Here is a 24,256-nt window from a genome sequence, read left to right as displayed (position 1 = left end):
CACCCACTACCTCCATGCAGATCACCTCTCCTCCACTGTCTGGCCTGCAGCTCCCTTGAGGTGTATTCAGTAAACTTCTATCTCCTTTGTTCTGCCTCGGGTGAATTCTTGTCACCACGGGCACCACTGGCTTCCACCCAAGAGCCACCCCACATTTGGGGGCCCCCCCCAATCCGATCGGGAGACACACCACATTTAGATACCACAGTTTTGATAAATATTATATTTCATTACCAAAGTAGAAAAGGAGATGCTTTTAACACTGTAAAATTTTAATGTTTTCAATTTTCAACCTAATAAGCAAAAAAGTGTATTAATTTGCATTTCTTTAACTATGGTTGAACAATGCCTTGTATGATTATTGGCCATTATGTTATTTTCTGTTTATGACTTTTGCCAACTTTGATACTGAATTATTCTTTTCCTCTTTAATTTTGTAATAGCAGTTGATATAATAAAGCTATTGACCCACTGTCAGATACATATGTTGAAAATATTTTTTTCTGGATTGCCACTTATCTTTTAACTTTGTATACAGTGAGTTAAATGGTAATATAGTGGCAATATATTTTCAAATAAAGACTTCTTTACCCCATAATTCTATAAATATACCTCTGCATTTTCTTCTGTTACTTTTTTTATTGTGTATTTTATATACAAAATCTTCAGTGTTTCAGTATTCATTTTGGTGTAAGGTAGGAGATAAATATCTAATTTTATATTCATGAATAGCATTTCAGTTAATTCAGTACCATTTAATAATTCATATTTTTGCTACTGATTCGGAATCCCACCTTTATCACATTCCGATTGTATTGTATTTACTTGTATTTACTTCTCTCTGCCTATTTCTATGATAGTTCCACACGGTTTAAGTGATTGAAATCTGATATTCTCATAAATATTTTCACTTACTATTAAAAACGCTAACCATCATTTAAACTTCCTTGTTAAATTTTCAAATTAATACACAATTATAAGAATTAAAACAATTGAGAAGCTTAAAAATATAAATTATATATTATATAATTATTACATGATAATGATGGTATCAAAAATCAGTGGGGAAAAGAGCATATTATTCAACCAACTATTCTGAGATAATTGCATCTGCAGTTGGAAAAAAAAATTTGATTCCTACTTCAGTCCATATAAAAAAAAGAAATTCCAAGTAGATTAGAAATTTAAATGTAAAAAAGGGAAACATAAAAATATTAGAGAAATACAGGTGAATGTTTTTCAAGAGTAGGAAAGCAATTACAATCATGACACAAAATCCAGAAACTATAAAGGAAAAGTCAACAGAATCACCTCTTGAAAATATAAACATAAGTTTTAATGGCTCCATTACATTAGAGGCATCATAATTTACCATCATCCACATATTATTGGATATCTGTATAGCTTCCAATATATTGTTATTATAAATAATACATTAATGAACAAGTCTGTGTTACACTAGGATGGTCTTTGAATGATCTTTATGTACTGCAATTTGTAGTATCCCATTTTTGTTGGAGATAAGTAGGTCATTGGCTTAGGTCTAGAAAACTTACTGTTACAGAGGCCCTTTTAAAAATAGCCTATTTTAAGAACTAGAGATTTAGACATTTGTATGATTTTTTTTTTTTTACACCACCTGGTGCTTTCTTTGTCCTTCATAGTGTAAAAGTTTTGTTGGCAATGTCTAGGGTTTTCTGAGTTACTGAGGTTAAAATAAGAATTACCATTCTAGATGAGGACTTAGTCCAGTTTCCAATGGGCTACAAGGACCTTTTGTAGGAGTCCATTCGTCTGTCATAAACTCAATCTGATATGATTAAGGATTTGATCCTCACCCACCCCGCTGTCCAAATTTCTAGTTTCTCTTGATCATCTGTAATAATTCTACTCCATGAACTTTATTAACCCTTTCCTGAATCTATTTTTTAAATTTGTATCTCTTGGAATAATAAGCTCCAAAGTTATGGGTGGGCAACATACTGAACACAACAAATGTTCACATAAAAACACACACACAAAAATGTTCTGAACCTTATTTTTTTGTTGTTTTTGGTAGTAGTGAGGGCTGCTGTTGTTTTTGTTTTTTACCCATTCAATGCCAACTTTTATAGAAACTGAACTGGTTATGAAGAACCAGGAGATCTAGTAAAAACCCAGGTATTGCCAGAAAAGAAACGGACCAGTGAGAAAAGAGAGGAAATTTTCTAAAAATGTGAAATTTATGTTTTTGTTTTTTTTTTTTAAGGTAAAGAAACAGAAAAATTGCCTTTGGAAATTGGAAACTTTTGTTATGATTAACATTAGAAAGGAATCTGATAGAACATTCTCCCTTGTTTCAGCTAGTCAGAGCCATGGTCTATAGCAACCAAGTAGCTTTGAAAAGCCTACCACTCACTGAAGATTTCTGGGTGGCACACACTTTCAAAAGTGAAGTGATTTGTCAGTAGGTACTGTGGCAAAAACAATTCTAACTGCAACGTTTAGCTACTCAGAACTCAGCCTTCCAAAAGCCCATTTCATAAGGCATTTTAAAATATGGCTTCTGATAAAATCACTCGTCCAATTCATCCACTATAATTATACTTTTACTAAGCAGAGTCTCCATGCATTCTAATAAAATGCTGCATAACAATGACAACTTGTCCTAAATCATATAGTATGAAATTTCCCAATTGCTTATAGATGGTCTCTAGGAAAAATGGGAGGGAAAAACCTCCTTTCTGAATTTCAATCTTCTTACGAAGTCTAGTAGGATTAATGTAAAATGATTTTGTTACCAGCTAGACCCTGAGACCTGGCCATTATGGCTCACCTGCTTGTACCCACCAACATTTGTCCCACATTTTCCTTAAGCTCTTCTTCCCAACTTATCTCTTAACTTAGGCAAAGGACCTTATGGGCATAACATCCCATGATGGACACTGAAACTACCCCTCAAGCAATGATGACTGCCTGAGGAAGAGTTCTGGTGGCCCAGACCACCAAACTTGTTTGAGTTAACCCCCCTGACTCACTTCTGCACAAATGGACCATGGAGTGACCTCTGGAATGACCAACAATTAATTACCTTTACCTCGTCATAATACTAAAATCTCTGCCCAAGATGGAGCACAAGCCTCATTTACATATCATACATACCATATCTATATATATGTCTATATATTTCTATAGGCATGTTTCTTTAAGGTGCATGCATGACTTTATACCTACCTCTGCATAAGATGACAAAGCTTTCCCATCTAAATATTCATCCTAACCTTAAATAAAAGGAACCCATTCACCCTTGCTCAGGGAGTCACAACTTTGGAAGTTATTTCCTGTGATCAACTTATTTGGTGCAAATAAAGTTTCCCTTGTGTGACAACTCACCTGGTGTAGTTTCTACCTGTGACTCACCAAGAAGCGAACTCATGCTGGTTCAGTTACAGTTTCTAGGTTCCAGCTTAGACAGCAAAAATCAGACAAAGGAAAGGTAGCCATACTCACTCATTGGGGGTGCCCTTCTGTCCACAAAAGTGGCCCTTGCTGTCTGTAGGGTAGGCCACTCTCCTGGGGTCTCCATGTACCCAGGCTGCAAGAACAAGAAAGGACAAAAACTCTATCAGCGACAGCTGACTAAAGGCAGTCTGATTTGAGAAATTAGAATGCACCACGGCAACACACTAACCTCTCCCCTCAGTCACAGGAGATTATTGATTTTCTTCAAAGTAATTTCTTAATGAAAAGTAAAATAAAATATGGATGAATCAGTCAGAAAACACATTTCTTTTAATCTCTCAGGACTCATCTGGGTTGTAGCCAAAACCTGAGGTAATGCACTTAGAAAATGACATTTATTAGAATGTGAATTAGAGGGCACACTGTAAATGCTTGGTTGGCTAGAAGTCACTTTTCTCCAGGGCTTAAAACTAAATGACTTCATAGCAAAGCTAATAAATTTACAGTAAATATTATGATGTAATTCTTTTGGGTTATACATAAGTGAAAACCATTTAAAAATTCAACCAAATGAAACTGTAATACCCAATTCACATTGACTAGTTCTTTATGACTTCATGTGCCATTATGAAAGGCAAACATCAGCAACTTTAGTGGCAATATATAATAAAGATTTGCTGTACATTTTGTTGGATAATCTCAAAGCTTAGTATAAATTTTGAGTGTTCTCAAACTTCATGCAAACTGAAGACTTGATTCTGTTTTCTCAGGAAATGCAGGGCTTTACCTTATATAAACTTATCACCTTTATTTTCCAAGAATTATAAACTTGACTGACAGCTAGAATATAGAATGACAGAAAGTAACATGCATTAGCTAAATAATACCCCCAATTCTAACTGAAGGTTTCTTTTTCAGTTTGATTAATATAGTTCCTAGAAATCTAGAAAATGCATTGGCCATCTGATAACGCTTGCCTCTGCATATGGAAAACCTATCTCTTTGTCCTTTGCTTCCTTTAACGGTTGCCCAGCTATCTCCTTACCCCACATTTATTGGATTTGACAGTTCATGTAATAATTCAATCACCCTTATGTACATGCCCTGTGTGACTTGGGAAGATAAAAAAAAAATCAATTCTGAATGAGAATTTTAATATGGAAGAGAAATTTTTCTCAATAATTTTTCTCATCCATCCAAGTCTTTCCTTTTAGTATCTAAGTACCCAGAAAAGTCTCCTTTGTCTCATTCTTTGTTCAATGTCATAGAAGCCAAATAGGTTTCATCTTCTAATACAGTCGTATAAAATCTGACTCATTCAGGCTGCCTTATCTTCTTGTCTTTATTTCCCAGAATAAAGATAGTGGACTGTAAAGAAAGCATTTAAATTCATCTAAGCGTTCAGTGGACAATGTCTCTGGATACTATTCCATTATATTCTGCTTTTATATCTTTTTGCGGGGGGTCACATTTAGGCTAAAACTAAGAGGTCCACTTTTACCTATTTCCTGCAATATTTTTCTTTTACCCTGAAATATTTTATTCCTTTTCCATACAAATATTAACTCAGAAATGGCACGTAAAGAAGCATTTAGATTGCTAGGTTGGCTTCTTAATATATTTATGACCCTGAACAAGTCATTTAATTGTTTTAGCTTTGGCTTTCTAATCTGTTACTATAAAATGGGTATAATACCAAACCCCATAAGAATGTTGAGAATATGAAAAAAGACAATAAAGTAGAATGCCTAACATGGTGCTTTGCATGCAACATGGACTTGGTAATGTTAGTTCCTGTCTTATTTAGGTTTCCCCAACACAAATCCCTGAGACAAGGACTTTGCTATGGGTAGATTAATTTAGGAGATAATTCTAGGAAGCTTAGGTGGGAACGAAAAGGGAAGGCAGCAAAGCCAACAAAAGGCATGTTAACAAGTGGGATACTGTTGGGGGCAGTGGTGACTCCATTCTGCTGAGGACCTTCTGAGGAACCACATAGAACATGCTTGTTGGGGGCATGCTGAAACAGTCTACCACAGCTGCAAGCAAACCCAGAAGAACTGAGGGGATGTGGGGTAGGACATTAGCAGAATCTACTATAGTTTTCTTTCTCTTTTTCATCAATCAATTAACAAAAGAATTTACTAAGCAACCACTATGTGTCCTGTACTAGAAGTCAATACCATTATAGTTTGTATCAGACTTCTCAAGAAAAACATGAAAAGGAGACAACAAAATTTGCAGAAGCAGACACTTGAGTGGCTCAGTTGGTTAAGCATCTGACTTGAATTTTGCTCAGGTCATGATCTAGGGTGGTGAAATTGAACCTCAAGTCAGGCTCCACGCTCAACATGGAGTCTACTTGAGATTCTCTCTCTCTCTCCCCTCTCCTTTTGCCCCTCCTCATGCCCATGCACACTCATGCTCTCTCTCAAATAATAAATGAATAAATAAATAAATAAATAATCTTTAAAATTTACAGAAGCCATAGAGAAGAGGTAAAAGCTGGCAAAGACTGAAAAATGACTAGAACTTGGACCAGGTGGCCAGGAGCAGGGAAGAAATTATAGAACAAGGAAATATATAATAAGAGCTTCAATGTATTAATTACTCACAGTGTGTCAAGTTCTATGCTAAATGTATGACATCCATTGTCTCATTTGAGTCTTGCAATAATTCTATAAGGTAGATATTATTTTCACCCAAGTTTTATAGGTTAAAAAAAGAAGAGCTTCAGTTAAGAGATGGCAGGGAGGGGCAGAGGGCAAGGGAGAGGGAGAGAGAATCCTAAGCAGGCTCCATGCCCAGCATGTGAGCCCGACTGCACAATCCCAAGATCATGACCTGAGCCAAAAATCAAGAGTCAGACACTTAACCTGCTGAGCCACGCAGGTGTCCCTCAGAGTTTTATTTACTTCTCAAGGTCACAGTTTTTCAGTGGCATAAACAGGGCTTGAACTTAGGCTTGTTGCTGTCTAAGGCTCAAGTTTTAACCACTAGGCTAAAAAGCTGTAGTACTGCCTGCTAGAGGATAAATTAGGAATGAACTTGTTAATAGTGGGAAACAACATGGATATCAGCTACATGAGGATCAGCAGGATGTTGGACACATATGGTAGGAAAGGAAAGGACACAGGTAATTTTGGAATCTTTGTCATTTGAAAAGAAAAACTTTATACTTGGCAGGAGAGGACAAGTATCAGGTTGGGAGGGATCTGATGCCTGGGGACAAAGGAGAAAGGGACCAAGATTTAATTGTCAAGGGAAGAATGCTCTTCCTTTGTTCTGTAGTTTTAAGCTGCGGCAGGTGGCTGTGATTATGAAGTTGCTGCTTCATCTCCCTATGCAGACTCTGGCACAGAAGTTGTGTTGCAGATCATCTGTGCTTGAGCTGGAATGACAAATCTTCCAGCTAATAGCTGCAAGGTCTTGTTCAACCAAGTCACCTCAGTCAAGGGTATCTAGTTTTATCTTCTCCATCAAGTCCCCATCTTGCCACACCTCCACTGGAGGAATTTGACAGGGAAAAAAAAAAAAAAGAGGAAATGGAGATGTGGAGCAACAGCATTTTGTCTGTTAATAAACTAAGGGACTGCTCACATTTTACTTCCTTTCTTGAAATTTCTCTATTCATGGCACTTCTCAGAATGTGCTGTCCAATATGGTGGCCACTAGCCACTCGTGTCCACTGAACACTTAAATGTGGCTTACCTGAACTGAGACATGTTATAAGTACAAAATACACATCAGATTTTAAAGACAGCATGCAAAAAAAATGTAAAAATTTCAATAATTTTATATTGATCATATCTGAAATAATAGTTATAGTTAAATAAAATATATTATTAAAATTAATTTCACTTGACTCTTTTTATTCTCTTAACTATGGCTACTGGAAAATTTGACATTAGACATGACTCACATTTTGTTGCTCCTGTGTAGATCTACTCTAAAATATTTCCCCACAAATGTCAAGGGCTTGTCATATAAGGTGATTAATAGTGTCATAACATCACAGATCTGTTGGGGCGCCTGGGGTGGCTCACTTGATTAAGTGTCCAACTCTTGATTTCAGCTCAGGTTATGATCTTGGGGTCGTGAGATTGAGCCCTGCATCAGGCTCCATGCCTGGCGGGGAGTCTGCTTGAGATTCTTTCCCTGTCCTTCTACCCTCCCACCACTCACGTGCTCTCTCTCTCTAAAAAAATAAATTAATTTAAAAAATCTTTAAAAAAATAGTGCCATAACTTCAGATTTGTAGGCCAGTCCTTCTCCAACCACATCATACTCAATGCATCCTTTTTATAATAAATATTTTGCCATGCTCCTTTTATAATCTTGAAATAATACAGATAACTCACCCATGTACATAATTTCTTTTAAAATATCAATAACATGTCCTCACATAATATAAATGAGAAATAGAAAATAGTTTATAATTAAATAGTATGCACATCAATATGCAAATGCTCACAAGTGACTAAACCAAAAGACAGTGAATTAAGCCAGGTACATGCACCTATAGATAGAATCACTGAATGTAACAGCTATAACTGCAGGAAGATATAGGTGTATTGCATAGGAGACTTAAATAATACAAGTGTGTTGTCAATAAAATGATTTTCCTAAGGGAACAAATTTTAGTGAATTCTAACAAAAAAGTACATTCTTTCTTCAAACTCCCTTGGTATTCATTGAAACCATGCAAAAATAACATTTGTAATTTTAAAACAGAAGTTCTAGATTCAAATACTTAAATATGAGTTGTCACCTACATGAGGGGACATGGGAAAGTCAAGCAGGAAGTGAGACAATTCTTGGTTGTTCAGAACTGTCCAAGATATTGCAAAACATCTACCTTTCCTGGCTCCCATCCACTAAATGCCAGCAGTACTCCCCCTTGAATACTATAACAATCAAAAAATCAACTCAAATTTTTTGAAAGATCCCCCTAAGCAGTGGTCCTGCTTCAGTTGAGATCCATTGGTTTATATGTTCATTCACACTCTCAAAAAATCTCTCAAAAAATACATACATATATATGTATATCCCAGATTATCTTTTTTGCTTCCAGATTTTATGGGGGGAGGGGCAGATATGCTATCATAGAGTTCTTTCTTATAATGTAATACCATTTACTTTTATTCAGCTGATCACCATCTATGATGACTTTCAAATATGTCCATAAATTATGTGACATTTTTCCTTCTAGAGGTGGTGCATAATTCCCCATCTCTTCAGTGTGGACTAGACTTAGTGACTTGCTTCTAATGAATAGACGTGGCAGAAATTACATTTGGGTGACTTCCAAAAGTAGGTCATAAAAGACATTACAGTTTCGTCTTTGCTCTTCTTTAGATCACTAGCTCTAGAGCTTGAGATACTCAGAAATCCTATAGAAAAACCCATACGATTGTCAGCAGTTGGTGAGAACTGAAGCTTCGTGGCAACATTCATGTAAGTGAGCCATCTTGAAGGCTGATCCTCTACCCTAGTCAAGCCTTCAGCTGACTGTAGCCTTGGCATAAATCTTTACTGCAACCTCATGAAGCCATGAACTTGGAGCTAGAGCCACTGGCTAAGCTGTTCCCAACTCCTGACCACAGAAACCATGAAATAAGAAACATTCTTTGCTTCAAGTTGTCAATTTTTGGAGTAATTTGCTATTTGGCAATAAAGAACTAATTACTGTACAGCTTTTAAAAATATTTTATATCCTTGAAGGATTCAGTTAAATCATTTTTCTTTTCTCCAATCTAAATATTCATAATAATTAAATCCTCTTTTCCATTTGATTTGTTTTGTTATGCTTAACTCATAGCTACAATTGCTAGGATTTTAGTAATTTTTGTTTCTTTATAAATGATTTAATACATGGAGTCCTCAACTTGATTTAGATATTCCCTAGGGCCTAACCAATTATACACTATCTGATACCTATTAACCTTAATTCTTAAAGTTAACATGAAAAGTTTGAAAGTGCCAGTCTAGAATATGATCAAACTCCCATGCACTCATTCACTCATTCATACTGAATTGTCAATTATCATATTTCTATCCATTTAGTCATTCATTCATTGGGCCTTACTTACTGTGGTAAGCACATAAAGACTCTGAGGATATACAGATGAACACATTCATATTTAGTATAGTATTATTTTGTAATTAACACATTCTCCCTAAGGAAACTATATTTCATCCTGATTGACCAGTGTAGAGAGAGGATGGCTTCTGAAGAATGATAATGAATTATCTTTAGCTTAACTAAGTCATGACCTTAATTTTAACTGCTCAAGTTGTAGTCTTTACTAGAACAAACCAAAGTTTGTTGCAGCAGCTGATCTAACAAAAGCTTTCCCCCTTTCCCAAAAAGTAGAAAACACCAAGGGAAATTGCTTTACCTGGCAGAGATAGTACTGCATCCTCACTATCTTCCTTCAAGGCCATATGACTTCCTAGCTCTTTGCCACAATTTAGTCTGCAGAGTTTTGATAATATCCTTACTCCACAGGATACCACGCAAATTCCTTACGTTGATGGCATCCTGAAGATAAGATCTGGAGAATATTGGAAAGCATGTAATCTAGATGCCTTTGAAAGACTTATGTATGCTAATGGATGGGAAATAAATCTCAGGAAAATGCAAAAGTCTTCTAATACAGACCTGAGGAGTCTAGTAGAGATATCTCCTCCAAAGTGAAAGATAAGTTGCTGCACCTTGCATTCTCTGTTAAGAAAGAGGCACAACTCTAATTGCCTACCAAATTTGAGTAAAGCCCAGACAAATAAAATGCTTTTCAAGATAATCCAGGCTACTGTATAAGTAGATCTACCAGTAGGTATGGCATAATGTACTCAATGGTGCTTAAAATATCTGTCAGAACAGGATGCTGTATAGGACCTATGGAAAATGTCTTTTAGAGAATCATAGTTGGAGGTCCCTAGGGTTTTGGAGAAAACTCATGGTTTCAAGCAAATAACTGTTCTTTTGAGAAGTTGCTCCTGGACCCTGAATGATCACTCAATGACATAAGAAGCCCAGCATAAACTAGATGTTATCTGATCCAACAAGCTTAAAGTTAGCTGTGCCCACCAGCAGTCCGTTATTGAGTAGAAGTGGTATATTCATACAGTGCTTGAGAAGGTCATGAAGGCACAAGAAAGTTACATATACTGCTTACAATAGTGTGTTGACTCTTGAGGCACTGTCTTAACATGGACCTACGATTCATGAAAGGGGCCTTATGATAGTTGAATGGAAAATAAAAAAGCTAGACTTATAGATGGCTAAGGAGAATCTGTTGGCACTGATCAGGGGAAATGTTCCTGGTTATACACTTTGACTGGAAGAAAAGATGACTTGAATCATTTATTTATTCATAAACAGAAGCCAACAATTTGGCCACATTATCATGGACTTGAAAGTAAAAACATTAGATAATCAGTGGCAAGGAAGTTTGAGAAATAACTAGAAGGATGAGCAAAGACCCTTTTGTAGAGGTATCTTTAATGATTAAATGTTAAGACACTCATTCAATGATTTTGTGAAAAAGTAATCATGACAACATGGATGAAGATTATGTGGGGATTTTGATAACATGGAGTTTTATCCACAAAGGTTGACTTGGCTCCTAATAAGGCTTATGTGACAAATTTCCAGCAGTGGATGACAAACCCTGAGCCAGCCAGCCTTATGGAACAGTTGAATAACCTATGGAAGATCCATTTAAAGCACTATTTAGGAAGCAATACCTTTCATGGTTGGGCTGTTACTTTTTTAGATTACAGCAGGATCCTGGCAGGAAATACATGTTATACTTACACAGAAAAATTGTAGAGAGTTTAGTAAATATTTATAAAGGTATAGGTAGAGTTATAGGAAACAAGAGTTGATGCAGAACCCAGAGGCTAGCAACAATTGGAAGCCATTTTCACCTCCATGACTGAAGTGGCAAAGGGGGAAGAGGTTACCCAAATCCAGAAAAGAGAAGCCAAATGGAAAAGCTGACTGACAAAACTTGAAGCCTTAGGGAGAGAGGTATAGCTAATCTGAGGAGACTCGCCAGGAAGAGAGCCAGAATACATTTCACAAACTCATTCTCCTACCCTCCACTTATTGATACCCCCCATTGGCCAAATCATATCGGAAGTTGCAGGACAAGAGAACCTGTTTATGTAATCCTTATGGATTATATGCTAGTTTCCCAGGGGACAGAGCAGGGTGAAGAGCAGGTAGAGAAGGAACCCAGAGGGGAAAAAGAAAAATACCCAGCCTGTATTCTGAACATGTGACCAGCCTACCTAAGGGTGGAATTTTAAATATTCAGCAAGACATTTAGAACTTCATTAAAAACAAAGGAGTAAAGAAAATAACCTGAGGTATAAGGTTTCAGATTCTCTTTTGTCAGAATTTACTGTAACACAGGGCAGCAATCGAAGAGAGCAGAAAGACACACATTCTAAATTTCAGAGTCTGAAATGGGAGGGGTGATAGTAGGAGGTAAAAGGGGGAAAATGCATATTTTTAAGAAAGATTTGTAAAAAAAAAAAAATAGACAAAGAATTAAAAGAAAATGGAAAAACAACCAAATATCCAAGAAACTAAATTAACCTTTTCACATCTTTGTTTTCCTTATTAGCAAGGCTGACTCTATGCTGTTTAATATACTTTTTCTAGTTATTCTAGATAACGTTGGTCTATCACATTCATAACCTGTTTAAAGATTTTGATTCATATTGGAAAATTAGGGGGGTTTTTTAAGGTAAAGAAGTAGTTGGAAATAACGACAGAAATTTATTCATTCTTTTCTTCATTCATCCCACAAATATTTTTTGAGTGCCTGCTATGTGTTGGCACCATACCAGACCCTGGGTATATAAAGGTCCTTGCTCTCTGAGCCTAGAGTCTTTTGGGGGAAAGAGATCTTAATGAATAAATTGCACAAACATGAAATTTCAATTCTGACCAGCACTGCAAAAGAGCAAAAAATGGTAGAGAGGGATTCATAGAAGACAATGACCAAATGAGAGAGGTCAGGGATGATGTCTTTGAAAAGGTAATGCAGGAGCTGAGACCTGAAAAATGAATGGAGGCACAAAGAGGCTTCCATTAGATGGACACATGGACAAAGGCCCTGTGAGGGGTGGGGCGTGATGGGTACTGGAAAGGAAAAGGAAAGCAATGTGGTGCATACACAGGCTGACTCATGGTTCCAGATGCGGATGGACAGGCAATATCTTAGGTTATTTTCTATAATGAACTACAGAGAGATGGTTTTAGCATAATATGGTTGTCAGTGCCAGCATACAATCCCCAGCAGAGGCTCTGTTCTCTTCCTATTCAAATTTCCTGGAAAAACTCAAGGTCACCACACATTCAGTGTCACTCATCCTGGTGTTTGCTTAATTGTAGTTCCATAATTGGCAACACCCCCTTGCTTTATGAAGGAAGAGCTCTCATCATTCCTGAAAACTGGCGTAATTTATTACATCTGAAAATGCTATATGTAATATTCATTAATATCTTTTTTTTTTTTTAAAGATTTTTTATTTATGTACTTGACAGACAGAGACACAGCGAGAGAGGGAACACAGGCAGGGGGAGTGGGAGAGGGAGAAGCAGGCTTCCCGCTGAGCAGGGATCCCGATGCGGGGCTCGATCCCAGGACCCTGGGATCATGACCCGAGCCGAAGGCAGACGCTTAACGACTGAGCCACTCAGGCGCCCCCATTAATATCTACTAATAAATACATCTTTTTTGAAAGAATCATGAAATCATTTGAGGTCTTCCTGGCCAAAAAACCCCCAAAGAATGAAATACTGTCTGACATAATTTTATTTACTCTATAGGACGAGTACTAACTGAAGGAAAAAAAAAACAAGCCTATATTAATAGGTGTCTATTAGCATAAAGACTGTGTTCTTCTCTTTAGTGTGTACTTAATAGAGGCTAATTTTGCAAACAACCACTGAACGTAAACAATGACACCACAGTGAAGTGAACACACACTCAGTCCCACAGGGTTAAGACTGAATATTAGATTATTCATGGTTTTTGCTTGCAAAAGAATACCTGCTTTCCACCTACTGTCAGACACTTGCTGTTTTAAGCCCAACTCTGTGTGTGTGAAATTAGGAGGGGAAGAGAAGGAGAGAGAGAAAAGCATTAGGAGGATATCACGGGGTTCTGGTCTGCCCCCTCTCTTAGTAATCTTTATTACTTAGAGAATCCTTATCTTCTTCATTAAATAGAAGTCACTATAGTATGGTGGTTTAGAGCACAGGCTCTAGAATTAAACTATCTGGGTTGTATTGGTGAATAAAACTAAATAACAAAGTGACACAGCAATCAATACAAATCTAGATCACCTATTCCCCTTAATTTTCTCACTGTTTTAGAAATAACTTTGAAAGACCACTTTAAGCAAAACTAGTGTGTGTGTGTGTGTGTGTGTGTTGCATGTAAGAGAAAGAGAAGTTATTTGTAAAACACTCCTATTTGGGTAATTCATAGCAGTAAGCAAAGACTGGTAAGAGATGGGTAAAAAGTTTATTCAGGCAAATTATCCTTTCACTCCTATCAAGGAAATGCAGGTTACTGAAGTACCAGGAGCAAGCATTATTATCTAGTATTATCTCTCATTCTCAACATTTGTAAAGCATGTTCCTGTTGTGCTCTAGGGTTGAGTCAGAAGTTGCAGCCATTAAAAAGCCCTCTGTCAAGGAGAAAATGTGATTAGACCAACTGCTTGCACTGACACTTAAAAATTAACTGCAAATCTGTTTGGGGCAGCTAAGGCATTCCCTAAACACTTGCTGGTTGGGAATGCTGGCTTTCAAATCATTATTTTGTATCCCTTAAAGGTACATTTTAACTGTTTTAATATGTGAGAAACAGGCCTGCCAAATTGTGCTTATGGCTTTTTAACACAAGCAATTTACAAATGCAATGAAGCAGATAATAGGACACATGATACCGAATTTGAAAATCTGTGTTGATGACACTTGCGCTGTAGAAACATTTTTGGAAGAAGCCCTATATCCAGTTGCCTGGATAAGAAAAAATGTTGTTTATCATTTCACAGGTGGCCTCTTCCACCCAATGGTGAGCTTAGGGTCATGTCCTTGAGCACAAATCAGTCTCTCTCATACTAACAATATTCTACTTGAAAAGGTCTAGAATGCACGAATTCAGCAAAATATAACAAACAGGAAAACATCTCACTCAACACAAAAAATCTGTTCAAGTAACAGTTAAAACTAAGTGCTCTCTTTCTTAAAATGAAGACTTCCAAAACAAGAGGAAGTGTAGGTATCTAGTTTAATTTATAAACGTTTATATATTTGTAAAGAATGAAAAAGGACATTTAATACTGGTTTTGGTTAATTATAAATATAATAAATTTTTCACTAATAAAAGGTTACTTGACTTCTGGGAAAAAGAATGGGGAAGACCCTAAGCTCACTTGGTCTCATGTATACAACTAGATAACATCCACATCAGTGTAAACACCCAGAAAACAACCCAAAGACTGGAAGAATAGACCCTCCACAGCTACATATAGAGAAGAGACCACATCCAGAGTGTAGGTGGAAAGGCAGTTGGGAGTTAACCGGACCCACAGGACTGTCCACAGGAGAGAGGGATGCCACAGGCACAGGGAGGGGAAAGAAACAGAATCTTGCACTCCAGGCAGGGGGCCTACACTTGGAATACAAATACCCATAATATTTAGTTTTGAAAACCAAAGGAGCTTAACTTTGTAAGTTCTTATAATCATGGGGCTTAACACCTGGAACTTTAAAATCAGCAGCTTGGCTCTAGGAAAGCTGAAGAGCCACAAAACACAGAGTTCCCACCCTTAAAGAGACAGCACAACAAATAGCCCCACTGAGATATAACATAGAAGCAGCACCGTTGTTGTTGTTGTTTTTTTTTTAAGATTTTTATTTTTAAGTAATCTCTACACCCAATATGGGGCTTGAACTCAGAACCTGGAGATCAAGAATTGCATGCTCTACCAACTGAGCCAGCCAGGTGCCCCTAGAAACAGCACTTTTAAAAAAATGCCTGGGGTATAAGGGATGGAGATTTATCCACTAATCTCAGAGCCTGTGCTGGAGGGGCAGGAATCTTTGGGAGACTTCAAGAACAAAGGAACTGACAGGTGCCATTTCCCTCCTCCACTCCCAACCTAAATACACAGACACCTGCAGGAACCAGCGCAGCCTGAACACTTTCCACCTAACTTGATAACAGTGTGCCTGCCCCTGTGGGCTTCTGTAGATCTGCCCCCTCCATCCCCATCAGCCTCAGCAGAAATTCTCCCAGGCAGCTGCAGGTCCACTCCTAAAGGAGACCAGCGAGGACATTACTGGCACCACATGCTCTGCCCCCGCATTCGCCTGTGGACCTGTGCTTTCCAATACACCCTTGGCCAGAGAACATCCAAGGCAGTGTCACAAATGTGGCAGTGTGCAAGCAGCCCTGACAGGGGCCAGTACAACTCCAAAGTGATTCCTAAACCAGGAAGAGGGAAAGATAACCACATGCACCAGACTGACTGGGGCCGAGTAGGGGCCTGGGGGCAGATATCTGATCTGACGGCAGCCCCACCCACCAATAAAAACTTCTCAGGGGACAACACAAGGAAAGCACACTGCAGTTTGCTGCTACCTCAGCTCTAGCAAACACCTGGTTGAACTCAACTCAAGCACAAAGTGGTCCCAGAATGGACCATTAACAACACAGGTACAAAATGCTGCCCACAACAAAAAGCCATTGCAGACAAGCAGCCTAAAGGCAAATGCAGCTCAGCCACAATAGCAGGGTGCATGCAACACACATAGAAAACACCCCTGAAGCACCAGGTTCTGGTGAACAGGGGACATCACACTGGAAGGCACTATAGGACCTCTTCTTCATAAGGCCATGGCTTTCAAGAGCAGGAGACGTAGCTGACTTTCCTAACACATAGAAACAGACACAGAGAGTTACACAAGATATGGAGACAACAGAATTTGTCCTAAATAAAACAGGGCAAAAATCACAGCCAGAGAGCTAAATGTAATGGAGATAATTAATATATATGCCTGACAGAGAATTTGAAGTAACGGTCATAAAAATACTCAGTGGACTTGAGAAAAGAGTGGAGGACCTCAGTGAGACCCTCAACAAAGAGACAGAAAACACAGAGAACAAATCAGAGATGAAGAAACAATAGCTAAAATTAAAAATACACTAGATGGAATAAGTAGTAGACTAGAGAAAGCAGAGAAACAGATCAGTGACCTGGAGGACAGAGTAATGGAAAGCAATCTCACTGAAAAGGAGAGAGAGAAAAAAAATACAAAATGAAAATAGATTTAGGAAACTCAGTGACACCATCAAGCATAATAACATTTACATTATACAGACCTTAAAAAGATAAGAGAGAGAAAAGGAGGCAGAAAATTTAGTTGAGGAAATAGGTGAAAACTTCCCCAATCTGGGGAAGGAAAGCAGAAATCCAGATGCAAGAGGCACAGAGAAGCCCCAACAAAATCAACCCAAGGAAGTCCATACCAGGACATATTGTAATTAAAACAGCAAAAAAAAAAAAAAAAAGGTGATAAAGACTTTAAAAGGTTGCAAGAGAAAAAAAGATAATTACATATTAGAGGAACCCCAGAAGCCTATCAGCTGATTTTTCAGCAAAATTTTGCAGGCCAGAAGAAAGTGCCATGATATATTCAAAATGCTGAAAGAAAAAGACCTGCAACCAAGAATGCTCTATCCAGAAAGGCTATAATTCAGAACAGAAAGAGACAGAGTTTCCCAGATGAACAAAAGTTAAAGAAATTTATTCTAACCAAAGAGGCAAAGAATCTGTACTCATAAAACTATAAAATACTCATGAAAAAAAAAATACTCATGAAAGGAATTGAGGAAGACACAAAGAAATGGAAAAATGTTCCATGCTCATGGATTGGAAGAACAAATGTGAAGATGTCAATGCTACCTAGAGCAATCTACACATTTAATGCAATCCCTATCAAAATACCATCAACTTTTTTCAAAGAAATGGAACAAATAATCCTAAAATTTGTATGGAACCAGAAAAGACCCCAAATAGCCAGAGGAATGTTGAAAAAGGAAAGCAAAGCCGGTGGCATCACAATTCCAGACTTCAAGCTCTGTTACAAAGCTGTCATCATCAAGACAGTATGGTACTGGCACAAAAACAGACACATAGATCAATGGAACAGAATAGAGAGCCCAGAAATGGACCCTCAACCCAAAGGTCAACTAATCTTTGACAAAGCAGGAAAGAATGTCCAATGGAAAAAAGACAGTCTCTTCAACAAATGGTGCTGGGAAAATTGGACAGCCACATGCAGAAGAATGAAACCAAACCATTTCCTTACACCACACACAAAAATAGACTCAAAATGGATGAAAGACCTAAATGTGAGACAGGAATCCATCAAAATCCTTGAGGAGAACACAAGCAGCAACCTCTTCGACCTCAGCCACTGCAACTTCTTCCCAGAAACATCACCAAAGGTAAGGGATGCAAGGGCAAAAATGAACTATTGGGACTTCATCAAGATAAAAAGCTTTTGCAGAGCAAAAGAAACAGTCAACAAAACCAAAAGACAACCGACAGAATGGGAGAAGATATTTGCAAATGACGTATCAGATAAAGGGCTAGTATCCAAAATCTATAAAGAACTTGTCAAACTCAACACCCAAAGAACAAATAATCCAATCAAGAAATGGGCTGAAGACATGAACAGACATTTTTCCAAAGAAGACAACCAAATGGCCAACAGACACATGAAAGAGTGCTCAACATCGCTCGGCATCAGGGAAATCCAAAACAAATGAGATACCACCTCACACCAGTCAGAATGGCTAAAATTAACAAATCAGGAAACAACAGATGTTGGCAAGAATGTGGAGAAAGGGGAACCCTCCTACACTGTTGGTGGGAATGCAAGCTGGTGCAACCACTCTGGAAAACAGTGTGGAGGTTCCTCAAAAAGTTGAAAATAGAGCTACCCTATGATCCAGCAATTGCACTACTAGGTATTTATCCCAAAGATACAAATTTAGTGATCCAAAGGGGCACATGCACCCCAATGTTTATAGCAGCAATGTCCACAATAGCCAAACTATGGAAAGAGCCTAGATGTCCATCAACAGATGAATGGATAAAGAAGATGTGGTGTGTATGTGTGTATGTATGTATGAGTGTATGTGTGTGTGTGTGTGTGTGTGTACACATAGACAATGGAATATTATGCAGCCATCAAAATATGAAATCTTGCCATTTGCAATGACATGGATGGAACTAGATGGTTTGCTAAGCGAAATAAGTCAATCAGAGAAAGACAAGTATCATATGATCTCACTGATATGAGGAATTTGAGAAACAAGACAGAGGATCATAGGGGAAGGGAGGGAAAAATGAAACAACAAAACTGGAGAGGGAGACAAATCATAAGAGACTCTTAATATCAGGAAACAAACTGAGGGTTGCTGGAGTGGAGGCAGGTGGGAGGGATGGGGTGGCTGGGTGATGGACATTGGAGAGGGTAGGTACTATGGTGAGCGCTGTGAATTGTGTAAGACTGATGAATCACAGACCTGTACCCCAGAGACAAATATTATATGTAAATAAAAAAATTAAAATAAAAAAACATCTGAAATAAAAATCAACATGATATATACAACACATCAAGAAAAGATAAAAACCATATGATCATTTTAATAGATGCAGAAAAAGATGTGATACATACAACACCCATTCATGTAAAAATCTTCAAAGAAGTAGGCTTAGGGGGGAACACACCTCAACATAATAAAGGCCATACATGAAAAACCCACAGCTAACATCCTACTCAATGCTGAAAAACTGAGATCTTTTCCCCTAAGATCAGGAACAAGACAAGGATGTCCACTCACCACTTTTATTCAACGTAGTACCGGAAGGACAGAAATCAGACAAGAAATAAAAGGCATCCAAAATGGTAAGGAAGAAGTAAAACTTTCACTATTTGCAGATGATATAATACTATAAATAAAGCAAACCATGAAGACTCCACCAAAAACTACTAGAATTTATTAATGACTTCAGTAAGGTCACAGGTTACAAAAATCAATATAGAAATTGGTTGCATTTGTATACACAAATAATGAAGTAAAGAGAAATTAAGAGAACAATCCCATTTACAATTTCACCAACAATAATAAAATACCTAGGAGTAAGCTTAACCAAGCAGGTGGAAGACCTGTACTCTGAAAACTATAAAATACTGAGGAAAAAAATTGAAGACAGTACAAACAAATGGAAAGCTATCTCATGTTCATGGATTGGAACAACAAATATTGTTAAAATGTCTATACTACCCTAAACAATCTATAGATTTAATGCAATCCCTATAAAACTACCAACAGCATTTTTTACAGAACTAGAACAAACAATCCTAAAATCTTTATGGAACCACAAAAGACCCCCAATAGCCAAACAATCTTGAAAAAGAACAAAAAAGCTGGAGGTATCACTATCCCAGATTTCAAGATATACTACAAAGCTGTAGCATCAAAACAGTATGAGACTAGCATGAAAATAAGCACATAGATCAATGAAACAGAATATAGCACCCAGAAATAAACCCTTGATCACATGGTCAAATCTTTGACAAAGGAGGCAAGAATATGCAATGGGAAAAGACAGTCTCTTCAATAAACAGCTTGAGAAGACTGGTCAGCCATATACAGAAGAATAAAAGTGGACCACTTTCTTACAGCATTCACAAAAATAAACTCAAAATGGATTAAGGACCTAAATGTGAAATCTGAAACTGTAAAAATCCTAGAAGAGAGAACAAGCAGTAATTTGCTTGACATAGCAACATTTTCCTAGATATGTCTCCTAAGGGAAATAAAAGTAAAACAAAACAAAACAAAACAAAACAAAACAAAAGTATTGGGACTATGCCAAAATAAAAAGCTTCTGCACAGCAAAGGGAACAATCAACAAAACTAAAAGGCAACCTACTGAATGGGAGAAGATATTTGCAAATGACATATCCAATAAAGGGTTAGTATCCAAAATACATAAAGATCTCATAGAACTCAACACCCCCCCAAAAACAAACAATCCAATTTAAAAAATGGGCAGAAGACATGAACAGACTTTTCACCAAAGAAGACATACAGATGGCCAACAGACACATGAAAGGATGCTGAACATTGCTAATCATCAGGAAAAATGCAAATCAAAACCATAATGAGATATCACCTCACACCTGTCAGAATGGCTAAAATCAAAAACATAAGAAACAACAAGTTTCTTGGCCAGGATGTGGAGAAACAGGAACCCTCATGCACTGTTCATGGGAATGCAAACTGGGGCAGTCACTGTGGAAGACAGTACGGAGGTTCCTCAAAGAATTAAAAATAGAACTACCCTATGATCCAGTAATTCCACTACTGGGTATTTACCCAAAGAATATGAAAACACTAGTTTGAAAAGATAATATGTATCCCTATGTTTACTGCAGCATTATTTCCAACAGCCAAATTATGGAAACAGCCTAATTATCCATGAATGAATGGCTAAAGTGGTGTGTATGTGTGTGTGTGTATATACACACAAAATGGAGTATTACTCAGCCATAAAAAGGAAATGTTGCCATTTGTAACAACATGAGTGTAGAAAGTAGACAGCTAAGTGAAATAAGTCAAAGACAAATATGATTTCCCTCACATGTGGAATTTAAGAAAAAATAATAAGATAAAAAATAGACAAACCAAGAAACAGACTTAACTGTAGAGAACAAACATGGTTACCAGAGGGGAGGTGGGTGGGAGGATGGGTGAAATAAGTGAAGGGGATTAAGGGGACACTTATAATGAGCACTGAGTCATGCATAGAACTGTTGAATCACTATATTGTACACCCAAAATTAATATAACAATGTATGTTAACTATCCTGGAATTAAAATTTAAAAAAGAAAAAGTTTTAAAGAAAAAAAGCTTATTAGAACAATTTTAAAAACAAAGAAACTAGAATTCTTCAAATTTCTTACTTTTTTATTGGAAGAAATAGTTTTTCTTTGCTAAAACAATGTTTCCAAGCTGTGATCTGATAGGAAGGCACATTTTAGTTTCCAAGTAGACTAAAAGCATAGTAGGATGTCCTGTCAGAGCCACTGTCCATCACCAGTTTCCCCTTACCATGAATATTAGGATCATACCATCAAGATCACAAACTATAACAGGATGCTTGGTGAGGCATAACTTATTTTTTATATTATATCTATTTATTAGTAAGATAAACTGTTCACTATTTCTGTGTATAGACAGAATCAAAGTCAGCTTGGAATTATCTTTGCTCTTCTGAAGGTCACCTGAGTGACCTCCCAGTTATGAAAACATGGTTTCTCCTTTTTTGTATTCCTTGGGATGGGGAATATCAATTTTCTTCATAAGAAATGGACAAGAACTCAAACTTTTCTGAGATTTCAATTTAGGACAGGTAAGAATGACCCTGAACTAGATCTGAAGGCCAAAAGGAATACAAATACTCCAAAAGGGAACTTGCCATGAAGGCGGAGACTGAGCTGGTCCCCTAGGCTGAATACCAGGGCCTAAGAGTAGGGGCAGCATTCAGACACTAGTAGTGCTTTGGGGAGAAATGGCTGAGCACTGCATAAAGACTTAAAAGCTCTATTTTTGGATCCTAGTGTAGGAAACCACTACAGTAGCGGAAGGATCCAGATGAGCAATTGACTAAGAAAGGATACCAAATGGCATCAGCAGAAATGTTAGAGCTCCAGTAGACTCTAAGGTCTCTCTTTCCACTTAGATACCAGAAGTAAGACTTCGCCTTCCTTGGCATTTTGGGGCAGTTCAAGTCAGGGAAGAGAATTATATGGTGGATTTCCTGAAGCAATGAATAGAAAAGTACACATATGACCGTATTATTACCCCATATACTTTAACACCAGAAATGATGGAGTCAAGTTTGACCACATTTAATTATTAATTTCGCTCCCTTGTTTATTCTCTACCCCATTCTACAAAGGATTTAAGACTGAATTATGCAAAGCCTCCTCCTTTCTGTCCTTGGTACTTTCAGTCTACTGAAAAGTGCAGTGGATCCATGATGGCCTTCCATTATTCCTTTGCCACTGATCTATAAATCACTTGCACATCAAGGCCCTTAACTAGTCTAATTTGGCTTAGTTCATTTCTCTATTGAAGAGGGAATCCCAAGCTTCACCTCTTGGCAGAAAGAAGGGCAAAGAAGTCACAGCCCTGTGTTAAAACTACCTTAGTCCAGCCTCTGGCCACACATTTTTATATTCCCTCTGCAACCAAATACGTTTATACTCTCCCAAGATCCCCAGAAGCCTCATCCAATTAAAGCATCAGGCTCAGGTTCAAAGTATGGATCTCATCACCTAAGTCAGGGCCAGGTGTGGATGAGGCTCTTTAGGGTTGGCTCCTCTCCTAAGCGTGATCTTTCGCTAGATCATTGAATTCATCAGGTACATTTCCTACTTCCCACATTACCATCTGCAGGAGCGTTGCCAAACTGTTACCACTATGTAACATCTCCTGTTTCTAAGTGCATTTTTCTCACTTTCCTTCAAACTCTTAACAGTTTCCTCCAAACCCATTGGGCTTCTGAACATGCCCTGGTTTAAAAACCAGTGCCCGTGTTTTAGGTTTTGTTAAGCAGCATCCCACTTCCAGGTACCAAATTTTGTTCTCCTTATCTATTTTTATACCTCCAAACTCACTGGCTTATAATTGGCAGTCAGCAATTTGGGGAAGGCTCAGCTGGGGCCCATCTAGTCACATGTTGACAGAGCTTCAATTATCTGAAAACCCTACGAAGTGGATAGTAAATACTATTCCTGGGAGCTCAGCTGAGCCTGATGATCAGGGCCCCTACACATGGCTTCTCCCCATGGCTTGGGCCTCTCACAGCACGGCCAGAGTTCTCAGTTTGCTTATATTATTTTACTTTGTATTAATGTCCTATCATCTCAACTAATAGGAATAATTATTCCTAAGACTGAAAAGCAAAACCAAAAACAAACTGGACCCTAATTCCAAGTGCTTCGTATGTAAATACAACAATGAACTAACACACTCAACTGGAAATACATTTGAAAAGAAAAAGAAATATGGCAAATGCCATATGATTTCACTCATATGTAGAATTTAAGAAGCAAAACAAACAGGAAAAATGAAGACACAAACCAAAAAACAGACTCTTACCTACTGAGGAAAATGAGGGTGGGGGGATGGGTGAAATAGGTGAAGGGAATTAAGAAGAGTACACTTATCTTACAAGCACTGAGTAATGTATGGAATTGTTGAATCATATATGGTATACCTGAAACTCATATAACACTGTATGTTAACTATACTGGAATTAAAATTCTTTTAAAAAGAGGAAATAAAGAAAAATAAAATTTATTCAATGTTAAAATTGTGCTATTATTGTATAATGTTAGCACAAGGATAACAGGACAATTTGCATAATAAACATTCCTATTCATTTTTCTACTTAGTACAATAATTGGATAGCAACCATCAGTGAAGTGGGACAAAAGAGAGCTATTATCATAAACGTTAGTTTGATCTTTCAAGGAGATGTGATTACCTTCTACCCAGACTCCACTTTACTCACTTGAACAGAGGTTCTGCTTTTCATTAGCCGAATGTCTAGTGCCTTTGTTGCATCCAAGTGTTACCCTAGCCGGCCATATTCCACATAAAGGGCATAGAACAGGTTTTTTTTTTCTCA

At 37.5% G+C, this 24,256-nt stretch overlaps 1 protein-coding gene across 5 annotated transcripts in view; it reads right to left on the bottom strand.

Annotated features, from left to right (window-relative positions):
• SLC44A5 (solute carrier family 44 member 5) overlaps positions 1-24,256 on the bottom strand; it is a 351,239-nt gene that overhangs the window by 82,783 nt on the left and 244,200 nt on the right. For all 5 annotated transcript variants that reach the window (XM_032425923.1, XM_032425947.1, XM_032425932.1 and 2 more), the window contains one exon: positions 3,490-3,574. In XM_032425923.1, the coding sequence (XP_032281814.1) occupies positions 3,490-3,574 (85 nt within the window). The remainder of the gene's footprint in view (positions 1-3,489; positions 3,575-24,256) is intronic.

The sequence above is a fragment of the Phoca vitulina genome, unplaced genomic scaffold, assembly GCF_004348235.1.
Source record: "Phoca vitulina isolate PV1807 unplaced genomic scaffold, GSC_HSeal_1.0 scaffold2, whole genome shotgun sequence".
Taxonomy (NCBI): Eukaryota; Metazoa; Chordata; class Mammalia; order Carnivora; family Phocidae; genus Phoca; species Phoca vitulina.
Note: the sequence above shows the minus strand (reverse complement) of the source record. Positions and strands in the feature narration are given on the sequence as shown.